A 16,002-nucleotide genomic window follows, 5' to 3' on the forward strand; every position below is an offset into this window, starting at 1 on the left:
AAACGTTGAAACCATCGGGTCCATAAACTGCACAAATTTTATTGGCGGCTTGAGATGCAATTTTGCCTTTATCGTAATAGTACTGTAAAATATGCCGTATTTTCACTTTATTTTGCTCCATGTTTGCGACGCTATAACTCACGAACGACTTAAAAGAAACGACAATCAATCAAACGAGAAATGAGCTTTCCAAAAAGGTAGAGCATGACCCGATGCGACGAATACCGCAAGACTTTTTTGACAACCCATTATAATAATGTTCATGTTTCTCGTAAACCAAAAACCCAAAAACTATTTCTGTATCCGCCCCTGATACAATAGTGGTCCAATATCAGCGGGTCCGAGAAATGATGATTCATTTGTTTCTGTATTCACCCAACATGCTGCACTAAGCATAAGTAATACGGTGAGCTTTCTATTGTATTATGGACACAATGATTTTTAATGCCGAAAATTTAAGGAACTGATTTACTTTTTCTTTCAGCTTCATATACTAATTCTTGTAGTGTGGCTCAGTTTCACAACTATCGATCGGTCAGATATCTTAATAAAAGTATATATAATAAACTAGAGGACCCGCCCACGCTTCACTGTGGCTGATACATAGATAATACTACTGTTACCATCTATATGATTTCTATTAGTTGGATAATAACTATTTGTTAATGTGATATAGCATTTTTGTGAAGCAACTTGTGTTAGTTTACAAAAAAATGGATCATAAAGCATTTCGGTTGTTAATAAAGCATTGCTTTTGGATGGAAAATACTATTGAATTTGGGCTCAGGGAGATCCACCGTTGAAAAGATATTTTCTAAGCTGGAAACAGGCGAATTGAGCACCGAGGACAAAGATGCTCTAAAGATTCGAAAGCAATGTGCAAAGTGGGTGCCTCACAAGTTCATAATCCAATGAAAACAACGAATAACTGATTCTGAGAAGTATTTGAGCGCTCTTTAATCGTAATAAAACCGAATTTTTGCGTCGGTGTGTGTCGACTGTCATTCTAGTGAACTGAACCGGTTCTTAGGCGTGGAAAGACGAAAACGTCGGATGGAAAGGTTATGACATCAGTCTTCTCGAATGCATGTTGTATAATACATACTCAAGGACTGATTACTGAGCCAGTTATATTGAACTGTGTATTTAGTTGCAGTTCCTTTCTACTATTACAAATACATACTTAGAAATTGTATTATTTTTGAAGAAGAATCTGTATAAAATTGTAGGCATATATTCAAATGATTCCTGCAAATATGAGTTTTGAACAAATGCTTATGATTTGAAATATAATTTTAGTATTTATGAGTTGTATTAAATTTTGACATAAAGAGATAAAAGGTATCCTACGTCCTTACCCTGGTTCTAAGCTACCTCCCCACCAATTTTCAGCCAAATCGGTTTAGCTCTTCTTCAGTTATAAATGGTGTAACTAACAACAACTTTCTTTTATATACATACATATATAGATATATAGAAGTGAGGTTTTTTTTATTGTTTTTTTTTTTTTTGAAGAAATGAAATATTCAAATTTTGAAAAAATGCTTATTATTTGATATATATGTATATATATATAATTTTTGTATTTATGAGTTGTATTAATGGTAATGGCTCAGGAGGCGGTTCAAATTCCGGCAATTTTACTTTCCCGTTAGCGCAACACATTCCAGCCGTTTCACCCGAAAATTTAGCCGCTTCACAATGTGGGCATATAAAATCCATCATTCCAATATATCCATGTACATTATAGTCGATTAAAGGGTCGTAATCAAATGCAGCAAGGAACATATCTTCCAAAACACGACGTCGTATTCGCGTAGGTCTTGCTGGATTTCTTGCATGATGAGCTTCTTCAAATCTATTTCGTGGACGTCGCACTGCACTTTGTGATACTCTTTGTGACAACACGCCCCGAGCATTTCGAGTACGTCGACCTGTGTTTGATTTTGGACGTGCCGGCATTTTCTTTATAATAATTTCTTATATGATCACTTCGTTTGAAACACATATAAAGTTTTCAATGAATAATTTTCAATAATTATTCTTTTAAATAGCCGGAATAAAAAAGCAAGCGACCGAAATTGAACGATTCAAATAATTTACAAATCAAAATATTGAAAAACAAAACAATAAAGAATTGTATGAAAAGTCACTTTTTGGAAATTTCCAATTTTTCGACTTTTCCTTATGAAAAGTATATGGTTTTTTTTATGTCTCACCCTTTCCAGATCCACAGCGAACAACTTCTGATTTCATGAAGATACATACTATGTATATACATACAAAATAAAACCTTTGTATGGGAAAAAGAAAAGGGCTGTTTTTAGGGGTTTTCCGGCAACTTTCGTAATTTTTTCTTACATAAGAACCTTCTCCTAATAATAACAAATACAACAAAAAAAAAATCAGCCAAATCGGTTCAGCCGTATATGAGTGATGAAATTACAAAGAAAGTGGCATTGATTTTTATATATATAGATAAATGAAAATAATAATAAATAGTTGCGCCTATCATTAGAGACCGAAAAGTTTCAATAAAAAAGGCACAAAGTAAAGAAACTATTTTATTTCCAAAAAATGGAGCAAAATTTGCATTAGAAGTAAGTAAAATAAACTAGTATTATTTTATAAAAAATCATACCTCAAAATTACCACCACAATGGTATGTGAAAGTTCAAAATACCGAAGCGGCCTTTTCCTGCAGTTTTACAAAAACTTTATCTGGTCACCCCGGTCACGCTGAGCGCTGCAAATTTTTTTGTGCTGCATCACAAATTCCCAATTTCTACCAGGCACCCATAAACGTGCAGCAGGCAGCTGCCGCAAACTAATTGATTTTCCTGTAGCTTATCCTAAAGGCGCTAATGTTAACTGCCTTATCGGCAGCAGCAGGACAACCGGAAGTAAAGGATGCTGCGACATTTATGCGAATAACTTCGGTAATTCAAAACCGATTGCGGCCAATCAGGCACCCATTTAAAGGAGAAGTGTGCAGCCACACAATCTGCCGCTATTCAATGTTAACGCATCACAAATAAAAGAAATATCTTGAATGAAAATGTGACAGAACAACTCTATGATTAAAACTACTAATATTAAATTTGTAAAACAAGATGAAAGGTTCTTCGTACTGCTCAGCCATTGTGTTACGCTTAATAAGTGAAATCTGTTACAACACAACATTACATATCGACAAAATTCTGCACCAGGCTACTTTTTATAACTAAATACTTCAAGCTGAATTACCATGTGTGTATATTATATGAAGGGAAATGCATTGCACTAATACTTGCTCAAAGCGTCTACCTTTCGTTTGCCGCAAGAATCTTCGAAATCGGTTGAGTTTTACAAAAGTTATAGCGAATTATAGGATTGCACTGCTTTATCCGCCATTTACAGGAGTTCCGTGCGTCTTTGGGGCATGCTTCAAAAGTTATTTATTTTTTGCAGCAGCGACCTGCTGGGCATTTATGGTCGACTGGTGAAATGTGATGTTTGTGAAATTGACGAAAATCGAAGAAACGTGCTGGTAGAGTGACCAGAAGTGATTTTTTAGCAATTTCGGCAAATCTTAACCGATTTTGAAGATTTTTGAAGGAATAGAAAAAAATTAAGAGAAATGGCGGAAAATGCAGACAAGGTTTATTGAAATCAAATTTTGTGCGAGATATTATTTTTTACTCACCCTTCAACAAGGTATAATAATTAAAAGATAAACCGTTTATATTTGTAATACAATAATTTATTATATAATATTTCAAACATAGCATCTTATAAAATATTTAATTTGTACTTGAATTAAGGATATATTTTAAATAACTATGTTGTTTGAATAGTATTGGAATGTACCAAACATGTGATATAAATTTTTTCTCAGCTTGTTCAATAAAATGAATTTACAAAGTAAAACAATTAACAAATTATAACTTTTTTAAGCAAATGTTTCGCGTAGGAAAATCTTGTTCTGTATCAATAAGCATTATATTCGTATATGTATTTCTTGAACCCCCTTATATGGAGTCTGTCGATTTCCACTTATGCGATTGACTTTGCAGTAGATATTTCCAATAATAAGCATATTATATAATATGCAATAGATTTTCGATTTTTTAGCCGTAAGCCTGGCAGCTAATGCTTCTTACTCTCTAAGATAATAATTGTATTATTATTTTTCATTTAATAAACAAAAATTTTCGATTAAATTGTATATTTTTTCAAGCAACTTGAAATATTTCTCATTATCGCGACTTACACAAATATTTATTGTTCGTTTCCACACGAATACGATTTTCCTTATTTATGTTTACTCCATACCGCTGAAGTGGTATCGAACATTTCATTTAAACTATACTTACAGACGTACCATTATCATTATCAGCGGAGAATTCTTCTTCTTTATCGGCGTGGCGAAGAATTACTTTCACAAAGTTCCCGTCCTCTTCGACACAGTAACGAATGCAAGATTTGTGTAAACAGCATCGTTCGATAATTCGTCATAATATCACATAAAATGAAATTTATTGCGCTTGCTTCGCTTATATTTTTTAGCTGCTGTTGTTTAGTGGCAACTTCAGAGTTTTTCATTAATAACAATTTGAATAAAGATTCGGGTTTAAGGGCTTTAATATTTCGGGTACCTTGTAGAAGATGGCATCCTAGCGGCCGCTGTCTTAGGGTAAGTAAATGAGTAATTTGTTAATTTGTTATATATTATTATCCTGTTCACGTTTCCAGCAGAGCTACAACCGATTTCTCGATGAACCGTTCAACAGAAAATTTATGAACCTGAAAAAGAAGATCAAAAAACCCTAAACCCAAACATGTGTTAAGGTTTCAATTGTGGAAAGTTTGAGAAACTAGAAAAAAATGTGCTCATAAACTTACTGAATATAAGGAACAAATATATGGTTTATTTCTCCAGTTATTTAGTACTTTTGTAATGAATCATAAGCTTATAGTAAATATTTTTTAAATTAATATAAACAGTTCAAAAGTTTTGTTTTTATAATATGTTTAAAGCCTCAATTCAGTACAAAGCTTGAGTAAAGCGTGTTATTTGAAAATAATTTTATTCAACCGTGTTAATTCCTCCCTGAACGTATGATTTCAGAAATAGCAACCGAAATCATGGCTTAACCAACTGAGATGCTAAAAAAAATTAAAGGAAAACTTGGAAAAGTAGCTTATTTTCGCTGACCAATAAAAGTGGTCACCTGATTTTGTGGTTTTGGAAACAATGGTTCAATTAAATTGAATATATCGGATGAAATGGAATAAAAAACTGGCATATAAATTCATTTTCTCCTTTTTATGCTAGTCAATATCGATATTTGAAATTTTCAATAAATATAAATATATTTCAACATATTTTTTAGTGTATCAGCTAGCAAATTTGGTTCAAAATGTAGTAGTTGGTGAAACATGAATTACGGCAAAATAATATTGTAGGTTTCCATATGAATTTTTATAAAAATTGTACAATGAGTGTAGTTTCCTCCACTTTTAAGTGAAATTTCATACAGCTTCTCGACCAAGTGCAGTGAAATTGTTATATAATATTATATCGAAATAGTGTTATTAAGGAATAAAAATCGGACCACAACTGCGCCTACATTCTAGCCACATATAAGCCAAATATGTTAGAAAATATTGAAATAAACCTTTACAGAAATAGTTCCTTTATGGTATATAATGGGTTGTCAAAAAAGTTTTGCGGTATTTTTATTGAATTTTTTTTTTATTGAAATTGAAACCAATTTTTGATGACTCATGCCCAGCTCTTGACCGATGCTACGGCTGCTACTATGCCGGTCTCTTTCGACCAAATCAGCGTGGCGCATCTTCGACCACCTCTACACCAGAACGAAAACGTTGAAACCAAATTTTATTGACCACTTGAGATGCATTTTTGCCTTTATCGTAGTAGTACAGTGAAATATGCCGTAATTTCTCTTTGTTTTGCTTCATGTTTGCGACGCTATAACTCACAAACGACTTAAAAAAACGACAATCAATCAAACACGTGTTAGCGCGAGAAATGAGCTTTCCAAAAAGGTATAACATGACCCGATGCGACGAATAAAACTAGAACTACGCGCTTTCAGCGCCAACTAGCAAAAATACCGCAAGACTTTTTTGACAACCTATTATGAATATACCTTTTGGGCTATATCCTTTAAGGCCCGAATACAATGATATCCTTTATACCGAAAATATCGGTCAATGTCTAAGATAATATATACAAGTATAAATAATATATACATATTTATGAAATGAAAAAATTATATTAGTAAAATTGAGTGGACACATTTTTATATTCTTGCAACATGTTTTTATGTTCACCTAAAACTAATTCAGTTAGATATAGGATAATATATATATTACATAAATGATCAGGATGATGAAACAGGTTGAAATCCGAAAATTGATAAAATTAGGCGAAAACTTGAGACTTATCAGTCCTTTTCGAACATCCTTGTGATTTTACTCCTTATGATTGGTGATGGTATGTGAGGTACCTTAATAAATCTCAGAGAACATTTTGATAGTAGTATGTGGGATGTATAGTATGTAGTATTGGCAAAAATTAATAAAATCGGATCGAGCAATCCCTAACTCCCAAATATGTATATGTACTACAGATGGTTGGTATAATTATTTTCCTTTTTCTAGAAAACATTATGTAGGTCAGGGTATGAGTTGTATCTAGATATATTTATGTATATAACTACGAGTATAATTGCTTGAAATTTGTTAGATGTGTGACTTGCCTTTTACTCAGTTTAGTTTGCCATTTCATATTAAACAGATTCACTCCGGAACAACTTTGCAAATCATGCCAATTTGCTACAAGTACCGATCGCGCGCTGCTTCCAATATTCGGTCGACATAATCGCTTAGCAGAGTTTGTCATTCGAGCATCAATGGATCGGTTTCCTACATTTTTTTAATTAAAATTATTTTTTAATTTTTCATGTTGAAATTGCACTTATCTTACCTATAATCTTAAGTATTTCCTTTTCTCATATTATTATATGGATCACAAAAAGAATCAAGTAAGGGTTAGATTGGTTTCTGAGAATCTTCTTCACCGAATACCTTGTAGCTGCAGTGGAGTAGAATATCAAAGAAGACCCGAATGAGTTTCACCGTCATTGCGCACAACAATTGGAGCTGTGCACATCCATTATATGTAAGATTTGAATGAGAGATCTTGATTTGTAGGCTTACAAATTCCAACTCGGGCAAGAATTGAAGCTGAACAACCATCAAATGCGTTGCACGTTCGGTGAATGGATTCTAAACGAGATGGCCACCAATTTTCACACAAAATTTTGTTCACAAACGAACCTTACCTTCTCCATTCAACAGCATAAGTCAAAAACATTTGTAGAAACGCAGTTGCCTCCTAAAAAAGGCACTGCTTGATGTGCTCTAAAGGCTAAAGCTAAACTCTTGGCCATAAAGTTAAATTACTTTAATTAAATAAAAAAACTTTAAATTACTTTAATTAAACTACAAGCTTTTATTAATTTTTTCACTTACGTACTTTTATTTACAAAATTAAATTTACAGGCAAATATACATCGAATTAAACAAAGTCAATATTTTTTGAGCCGTACGCTAATATTTTCGGTACAAAATTTACACGTTTTTTTCCATATTCTGTATATGTAGTATTTTAACAAATTTGCCACATGTTTATACAATTGCATAGACTCTTAGTAACTCTTAGTAACGCTTAGTAGTAACTAGTACGTGACGAGTTAAGAGCTTACGTTGCAAACGCATGTTCGCCATTTATAATTAATTTTTGTTTTAAATTTGCTTAAAACGCTGAATAATATGCTGTACAAAAACGTAAATTAATCGTTTACAAATTAAAAGAAGTAATGAGTAACTAAAAACCACATATGTATATGTAAATAAAAAATGCTTAAATATAATTATATATAGGATTTCGTAAATTATTTATGCCAAATAATAATTAACAACATTTATAAAGCAAGAATTTTGACAAGTAATGCGCTTTTGTGAGCAAACACTATCCGTGCTGCAAGTAGATCGAGCTTTGCGATATGTGTTTTCTTTAAGATTTTTAACCTTAAAAAAAATACAATTTAAATAAAGTAGCTATTTAAACACCACAGTCAATTCATGTTTCTTTCATAAGTGTATATATATGTATGTATGTATATAAAAAAGGGGGTAAGTAAGAGTAAAAAGTAAGGACTTTGTATGTACATAAAATACAATAGTTGTGAAGACGTTGTAGTTGTGTTTGAATCGTTGTAGAAGATTGAGAAAAATACAAGAAGTAATAGCCGTTATTAAACACTAATAATAATATCAATTATATTTTAGAGCTGAGCGCCTCATTGTTACACATTCCTGCAGCCACGCTGGGAGAAGCTGGCGCAACCATAATTTTTTGCACAAGCTTACATGTGAGCTTACGAGCCATTGAAAGCTCCGTTGACAAGTTATTTAAAGTTTTTGTGAGCTTACGAGCACATGAAAGCTCCGTTGACAAGTTACATATGTATGTATGTAAATTTTTTTTTATTTACTTGCTATCACCGCTAAGTTCATTGCGAAAAGATACACGCTTAACAATCTAACATTTCTGTTGGGTGTATTTTTGCAGTTTGTAGTTAGCTTGTATTTGACTACGCTTCAGTTTTATTGTGCTTGCCGGTAGTTTTAAGGTTATGTAATTGGCGCATGCGCATTTCATGATTGTTGGCTTTTATGTAACTAACAATTTTCTAAACATTACAAGTTTACATTAACAATTTTTCAGGGTTTTTTCATATATGTATGTTTCTGCTGCCCCGCGATGATTTTTCTCTGATAATAATGGCAATTCCAATTTCAACTAATTTATGAGTTTGCTAAAGCGATTTCTTACTGTGTATGTTTGCATATATGTAAATGTTGTAAGAGTATTGAACATGGGCAAAGGCAGTTTTTTTTGTGATATTAAGACAGCTGTAGCTATCAGCTGGTGTGCATTTAGATAAGCGCTGTGATAAGCTTGGCCTTGAAGTTGACGAATTTCTCGCTGGTTGCCGCAATGCGCTGGAAATTTAAATAAATTCAGTTTAATATAAGCATCTCCGCTTTATAACTCGATTCGTAGCAATTTTGTTACTTACCAATATCAAATCTTGTATCAGATTGGCTAAGCCTCTGTTGGCCAGCACAACCAAGCGTGTAACCGGTCCGGGAATACCTTCCGTGTAGCCGTCGGCAGCACGATTCGCATCGCTATCACCATCGGCATCACCGCCGCCGCTCACACTGTTGGCACTGTTAGCCGCCTCATCGCCAGCTTGAGTTTGTACGCTGCCTGAGAACAGCTGTTTGGTGGTAATAAATATATGCGTTAGTAGCGTGAGAGTTGAGTGAGTATTTGACCTTTGCTTATGTAGACATAAGGTCGGCTATAATATTTTGTACTTACGCGTATGATGTCGAAGAGAAAATTTCCCGAACCAGCATTAGGTGCAGCATTGCCAGTGTTGCCGCTCGAACCGCCCGCTACGCCGGCACCACCGAAGCTCAGGAACCTTTTGAACAAATTGCTTTTGAAATTTTTTCATATCGGTTAGTGTGTTTTGTGTTACCAGAATTTCTTTCATGCTTTTCATGTAGATGTAGTATGAAGTTTGATGTTAAGGCGTTAATTGTACGTGTTCAGCCAATTGGTTTGGTCAAGTGTACAAGGTGGTTATATACAGTTAAAATAAAAAATTAATGGTGAATATAAGAGCTGAACTGGAACCCCCATTTTGAGATTTAAATTAAATTAAGAATATGCAGCGCGTTTCTTTATAGGTATTTAATTTTCTAGAGGGATAGCTGTCAAACCAGCTGTCAAAATGTACACATATGTATGTCCTATTTTTTTTTAACATAATGCAGAAGAACAACGTCAGTCTCGAAATCCAACGCAGAATAACTCTTGCCAACAGGTGCTACTTCGGATTGAGTAGGCAATTGAGAGTAAAGTCCTCTATCGACGAACAAATACCAAGCTCTACAAGCCACTCTATATGGGCAGAGGCATGGCCCATGACAACATCTGATGAGTCGGCGATACAAGCTTTCGAGAGAGAGAGTGGTTCTTTGCGCATTGGTAACGGCGATGAAACGATGAGCTGTACGTGATATACGATGATATAGTTCAGCGCATTATGAGACAGTGGCTATGCTGGGGAGGTCATGTCGTCCGAATGGATGAAAACACTCCGGTTCTGCGAGTGTTCGACGCAGAACCCACCAGGGGAAGCAATGGAAGAGGTAGACCTCCCTTTCGTTCTAAAGGCCAGGTAAAGAAAAACCTGGATACACTTGGAATATCTAATTAGCGCTAAAGATGCAAATTTGAACCAAAAGGATTTACAAATACTAAATCGTAATACCATGTTCAGACCGGCACTTAATCACACGATTTCGGCTGTTGAATGGATTATCCCGCTAATCTTAAAAATTTATCAAGATTTCGCCATACAAAAATGACAGTTCCAAATCACTTCATTGAAATGGTTTGAAACTGATCCACGCTAAGTCTCTCTGTGCGACTCTGATTTTGCGCAATCGACTTGCAGGACTGGAAATCTGTTACATTATCACAGCTGATTTAGACACTACAAAGGGAAAAAAATGTAAACAAACAAATATTTTTTAAAGCAATGAATCTAATTTCATCTGATAATCGACTTAACAAATGAAAAAATGCATCCATTATTTCTATTATATGGAAAATATTAAAAAAGCCGTCTTTTTATTTCAAAATACTATATGACAATATTTTCTTTTGATAAATATTAAGCCAGGAATAAGGGGATGTTAAACTTATTCCAGTGTGAGAGCGCCTCAAAATTAGCGTTTTTTATAACATTTTCCATTATGGCCAGATCGAACAAAATAACAATTTTTGGGCATTTTTTAATCCAATACCCAACATTTAGTACGAATATAAATTACTAAATAGTGGTTATTTATTATATGGAGAAACTATTTAAATCTTTTTAAAGAATATTATAACAACTGACTTTTGTCCTTTCAATACCCAATAATAGGATTTAAGGTTGTTAGCTCTCAATCATTAAAAGTTTTTAATAATTTTCAATTGAAAATAAATACCTTTAAATTTCACAAATTTATTTAATTTTCATTGTTTTGCATTTTTGATAAGAGGTCTTGAACGATGCAACAAATCCCTCCGTATATATATTTTTTGGTAAGATTTCAATCTGGCCATCGCTCGTTTCCAATTGCTAAACGTCAAAACCTCCTGAACTCGATCAACTGTCAAAGTTTAGGTGGTTTTGACGTTTAGCAATTGCTCTCTCACTTCCAGTTAAACATCTCTTTATCTCTGTATTAAGCGATGTGAATTCTTGAATGACAATAACAGCTGTTGTTTGATCTCTCTAACGGCAGTGAGAACACCTTTGGGTTATGAAATGCTTAAATATAATCTAATCTTTTAAATTTTCGGTCTGAACATGGTATAAGACTCGAAGTAAACATTTTGATAACGTGAGTGTTTTGTATTTCACTTTAATCAAAAGCTTCTCACTTTTGAAGGAACACTCTTGCTGATAGAAAATTCATTATTTTTTTCGGTCGATCAGGTTGAATTTAGAACCTAACTTTTTCCCGAACGGTTCGAATTGTATAGTATACGAAAGTTTTTAGATCAACGCTGCATTGTTCTCCCTCTAAGATGAATTTACACATGGCCTATAATACTTAGCTCTCACAACATAACATGCAGTTCGCTCACTTCAAATATTCACCACAAAATAGAGAACTCATAAGACTTACCTCTTGTTACGGTCATCTAAATCGGCTGCGTCCTCATTAGAGTCCAAAGTGAGCTCATCAATGGCCGGTGATTTCGATTCCGTGAGACGTAGATCATTATTGACGGGCTTTGAACTATCACGGGCTTCGTTGTTGAAACTCAACTGTATGGGCGCATTCGGATCGGTTTTGCTTGGTATCGGCAATTGTGCTGGTAGCGATGATGGAGTTTGCTGTTGTTGTTGTTGGGCAATAGCTTGTGCCGCAGCTTCGGCTTCTTTCACTTGACGTGCCACACGTATTGTCTCCTCAAGTTGTTTATTTATGGCCGATAAGTCGATTTGGGTGTCGGTTGCACCATTCTGGTTTTTGGTGACAAGCATTTTCAACGACACACCGCAACACCGTGGTTCGAATTGAGTTTAAATTATGTATTAATTGCAAATTTTTTTTTGGTAATGGCCAACCCAGTTTAGTTGTTTTTATTTATTTTATGTTGTGATTGTATTTTGATTGATTGATTGGTTGTGGCAAGAAAGTTAGCGTTAAATATTTAACGAAGTGAATATTTGCCGAATGTGGTTCGTTTATTTGAATTTATTTGATTTTTCGTGTTCATTATTTTTGTTGGTGTGATTTTGGGTGTACATGTTTTTATTGTAGTGTGCAGTTTTATTTTATCATAGAGAAAGAGTAAAGAGTGATAGGGAGAGCATATGCAAGAGCGCGTTGAAGGATAGTTGTATGCATGTGTGTGTGTGTGTGCGTATTTTATGTTGTATTTGTTATGAGTGGTGTTTGTCCAGGATACGTCAAAGATATAACATGGCAAAAAGATTGTGTAGAACAAGTTATGAAAGTGCAGGAGATGTTCGATTTAATAAAAGCATTAGCAAAGTGCAACAGTCATTTGGTGCAAATACGAGCAGGACAGATGTAGTGTTTTAGAATTGAAGCGTACAGTATTTACAGTTAATAGAAAGGATTTGTGAACGGATTTAAAAGATGCACGTGCAGTGATTTTTTTTTCATAGTTTTTTTTTGTAGAAATTTGTAAAAATTTTGCAATTTATAGTTTTTGTAATTTTATTGCAGCATATTTGTTGTTGCCATTTCAAAGATCCAAATTAAAATGCACAATTTCATTTGAAAATTTTTTATGAGTTCAATTTATGATTTTTTTTTTAATTTTTTTGGGTGTAGGTGTGTGGGTGTTTGGTGGATTATTTCACAGTTCGAATCATGGTATGCGTAAATATGAAAGTAAAAAGAAAGAAAAATAGAAAAAACAAAAAGCATGAGAATTATGAAATTTCGTTTCAAGCCAATTAAATCAAAAAAAAAAAAAATAATTTCCATAGATGCCTAGCATTTATTGATATATGGAAAAACTGTGTCACATACGGTCAGTTAAAATGCAAAACAACGTAACATCAGAAGAATCGAATTTGAGCTTTTTATTGCTTACGGTTCACTACATTATATTGCAAGTATGTAGTATAAAAATTTCAGTTTGCGTTGTCAGCTATAACCGATAAATAACTACTTTATAAGCAATGTATAACTAATTTATAACCTATGTATAACCATTTTATAACCAAAACTCAAATTTTGTTTTAGTATGAGTGGTTTCTATTATAACGTTTTTTTCGCCAGTAAACTTCTGAAAAGTGCTGTTACGTTGTTTTAGATTTTAGGTGACGCCAAGTATATATGACAGTAGATGAAATACTAGCTTTAATTAAATCTAAAAGCCGGAGCACACATTAAAAAACGCATGATAAACACGTTTCTGTATTTCAATTCCAGCACCGTTGCTCTTCATAATCTACTGTTATAAAAAATTTTGTGGGCTATATAGTAAAGCGAACTCCTTAACTACACTAAATAAATCTGTAATCGTGTACTAAACACTTCTTTCATATAAAATATTGTATGTGACCAAGCCACGATTTTAATGTTTTGCTCTGCAGAAATTTCATAAACGTCTGTAGTACTGATAAGCCAAACATTTGTATAAGTTCAAGTCATATAATTTATACCAAAGCAAATTATGTTAAATACAACCTCATTGCGCTAAAACTTTATGCTATTAATACCTAACTGCTTAGACTGAGTTCACACAGGAAAACTTTTGTCGCTCAAACTGTTTTTTTCGTTAGGAAAGCGATGTCGTGGAAAAACGAAGAGAGCGAGTAACTCGTGTTCGGAAAACACGTTATCTACTATTGTGCTCAGCCACGCAATCTGACATTCCTTTTCATTTCAAAATTTTTTCCAATTGCCCTGCGTTTCAATTTGTGCGGAAATTGAGGAATTATTATCTACTTTTTCGCATAATATAATTAAATTATTTTAGAAAATGCTTAATAAAGTTTAAAATTACTTAACGAAAAATATGTTTGTGCAGCGCGAACATGAAACATGCAAGAAATTGCGAATATGATATGAAAGGGAATGCAAAAAATAGCCCGACTCGTGTCGCTTGTGTCATAATGAGCACCAAAGACAGAGATAAAGAGTATTAGAGATAATTAGAGTTTTTTTTAATAAATTTTTCGATTATGTCCACAAAATATTTACTTTTTATATAGAGGCCGTTTAATGTATGGATAAACTATTTAAATATTTGGAAATCTTTACAAATTCCTCCGTTTACAAATTTTTTTGGTAATATTTCAATTTAACCATCCCTCGTTTCCAATTGCTAAGCGTCAAAACCTCCTTAACTTTGACAGCTTTGACTTTGATCGAGTTCAGTAGGTTTTGACATTTGGCAAATGGTTTCTCACTGTCAATGAGAGATGAGTTGGGCATCTCTTTATCTCTGACAAAAGTCTTCGCGTGTGAACTCTGTCTTACTATACTAAAAATTGCATAAACATACAACAATGTTGTTTCGGAGCGACAGTGCGAGAGAATGAGACATATGTCGCGAAATAAGAGAGCATTTGCGTGAGAGTGAAAATAAGGAAGATAAAGTTGTCAGTGTTGCAGTAATTATGACAATTCAAATGACCGTCTTTAATGTAAGTACTTATAAAATGAGTAATGACAATTTACAGCGCACGCTCGAAATATACATACATACAAAGAGAACAAATATAGTAAATGCTGCTAAAGACACTGAACATACTAAAATTAATAAAAAGTTAGTTAAAGTGAATGGTGGCAAAGACATACGAATGAGAATTAAAGACATAGTGGAAGACATGGAAGAGTAAAAGAGAATTATGTAAAGTTAAAGTAAGTAGCTTTTATTTTTCACACATTTCAATATATCAATTTAGTAATTTCGCTCAGTGTTAGACTGACAGATATTGCGTCTGTTGTAGCCTCGACCGTCCACATAGTTACAATTACGGTTTTCCATGCATTTTACGTGTGTTGTTGGTTTGGTGTAAAGTTGTACGCAGCTTGGTAGTTGTTGTTTTTTACTGTTTTTCTTGTTAACGCGCTTATATTATTTTTTAAAAATTTTTATACTAATTCTATATTGCCAATTTGTTGTCAGTAGTTGCCAATTATTCGTTAACATTTAAATTCATGAATTTTGCGTTTCTGTTAACAGTAAAAAAAATAAAAGAATTTGAAAAAATCGAATTTTAAAATGCATTCAATTTAAGTATTTTGCTAAGCATATGTGTGCGTTACATAGGCGCGCACCACTGTCAATTCAACCGTGAAGCCAAATGTGAAATTGACAGCTGACGCATTACATACACCACAAGGTATACGCGCCCTGCACTTGCAGCACATTTCGTACATAGTACATCCAAGCAATACTTAAGCGCACTCGCCCACTCACATTTCGTGCTGTCAGTAGATGTGGCCACCTCGTTATTCTCATCATCTTCATCTGGCGCAAAGGTTGGCAGCTCAATGGTGACGCGTGTACCGCTGCCGTTGCTGGTACTGAGGCTGGAGCCACTACTGCTGCTACTGCTACTGTTACTACCGTTGCTGCTGCTGCTGCTGCTGTCGTCATCATCATCGTCAAAATCGGCGTCGAAATTGGTGCGTGCGCGGTTGGCGGTGTTGCCCTGCACGGCGGTACGGAGTACAGTGGGCCCCAATGTGCGCAGTATTTTCGAAATTATACGATTCACTTGATCATCGATTTGCTACAACAACGGCACAGTCAGTGATCGAATTGGGTTTTGTATTTTTTGATATTTTTGGTAA

At 34.0% G+C, this 16,002-nt stretch overlaps 2 protein-coding genes across 3 annotated transcripts in view; one reads left to right on the plus strand and one right to left on the minus strand.

Moving 5' to 3' along the window:
• LOC126759225 (zinc finger protein 383-like) overlaps positions 1 to 16,002 on the plus strand; it is a 46,608-nt gene that overhangs the window by 10,334 nt on the left and 20,272 nt on the right.
• The window catches only part of LOC126759226 (uncharacterized), a 47,188-nt gene continuing 39,028 nt past the window's right edge, over positions 7,843 to 16,002 (minus strand). The window contains exons 5-8 of one of the 2 annotated variants that reach the window (XM_050473930.1): positions 11,839 to 12,179; positions 9,467 to 9,587; positions 9,159 to 9,362; positions 7,843 to 9,081 (exon numbers count right to left, since the gene is read on the minus strand). In XM_050473930.1, the coding sequence (XP_050329887.1) occupies positions 9,016 to 9,081; positions 9,159 to 9,362; positions 9,467 to 9,587; positions 11,839 to 12,179 (732 nt within the window). In that variant the 3' untranslated portion in view covers positions 7,843 to 9,015. The remainder of the gene's footprint in view (positions 9,082 to 9,158; positions 9,363 to 9,466; positions 9,588 to 11,838; positions 12,180 to 16,002) is intronic. The other variant, XM_050473931.1, reaches the window with a different exon arrangement.

The sequence above is a fragment of the Bactrocera neohumeralis genome, chromosome 5, assembly GCF_024586455.1.
Source record: "Bactrocera neohumeralis isolate Rockhampton chromosome 5, APGP_CSIRO_Bneo_wtdbg2-racon-allhic-juicebox.fasta_v2, whole genome shotgun sequence".
In the NCBI taxonomy this organism is placed as follows: domain Eukaryota; kingdom Metazoa; phylum Arthropoda; class Insecta; order Diptera; family Tephritidae; genus Bactrocera; species Bactrocera neohumeralis.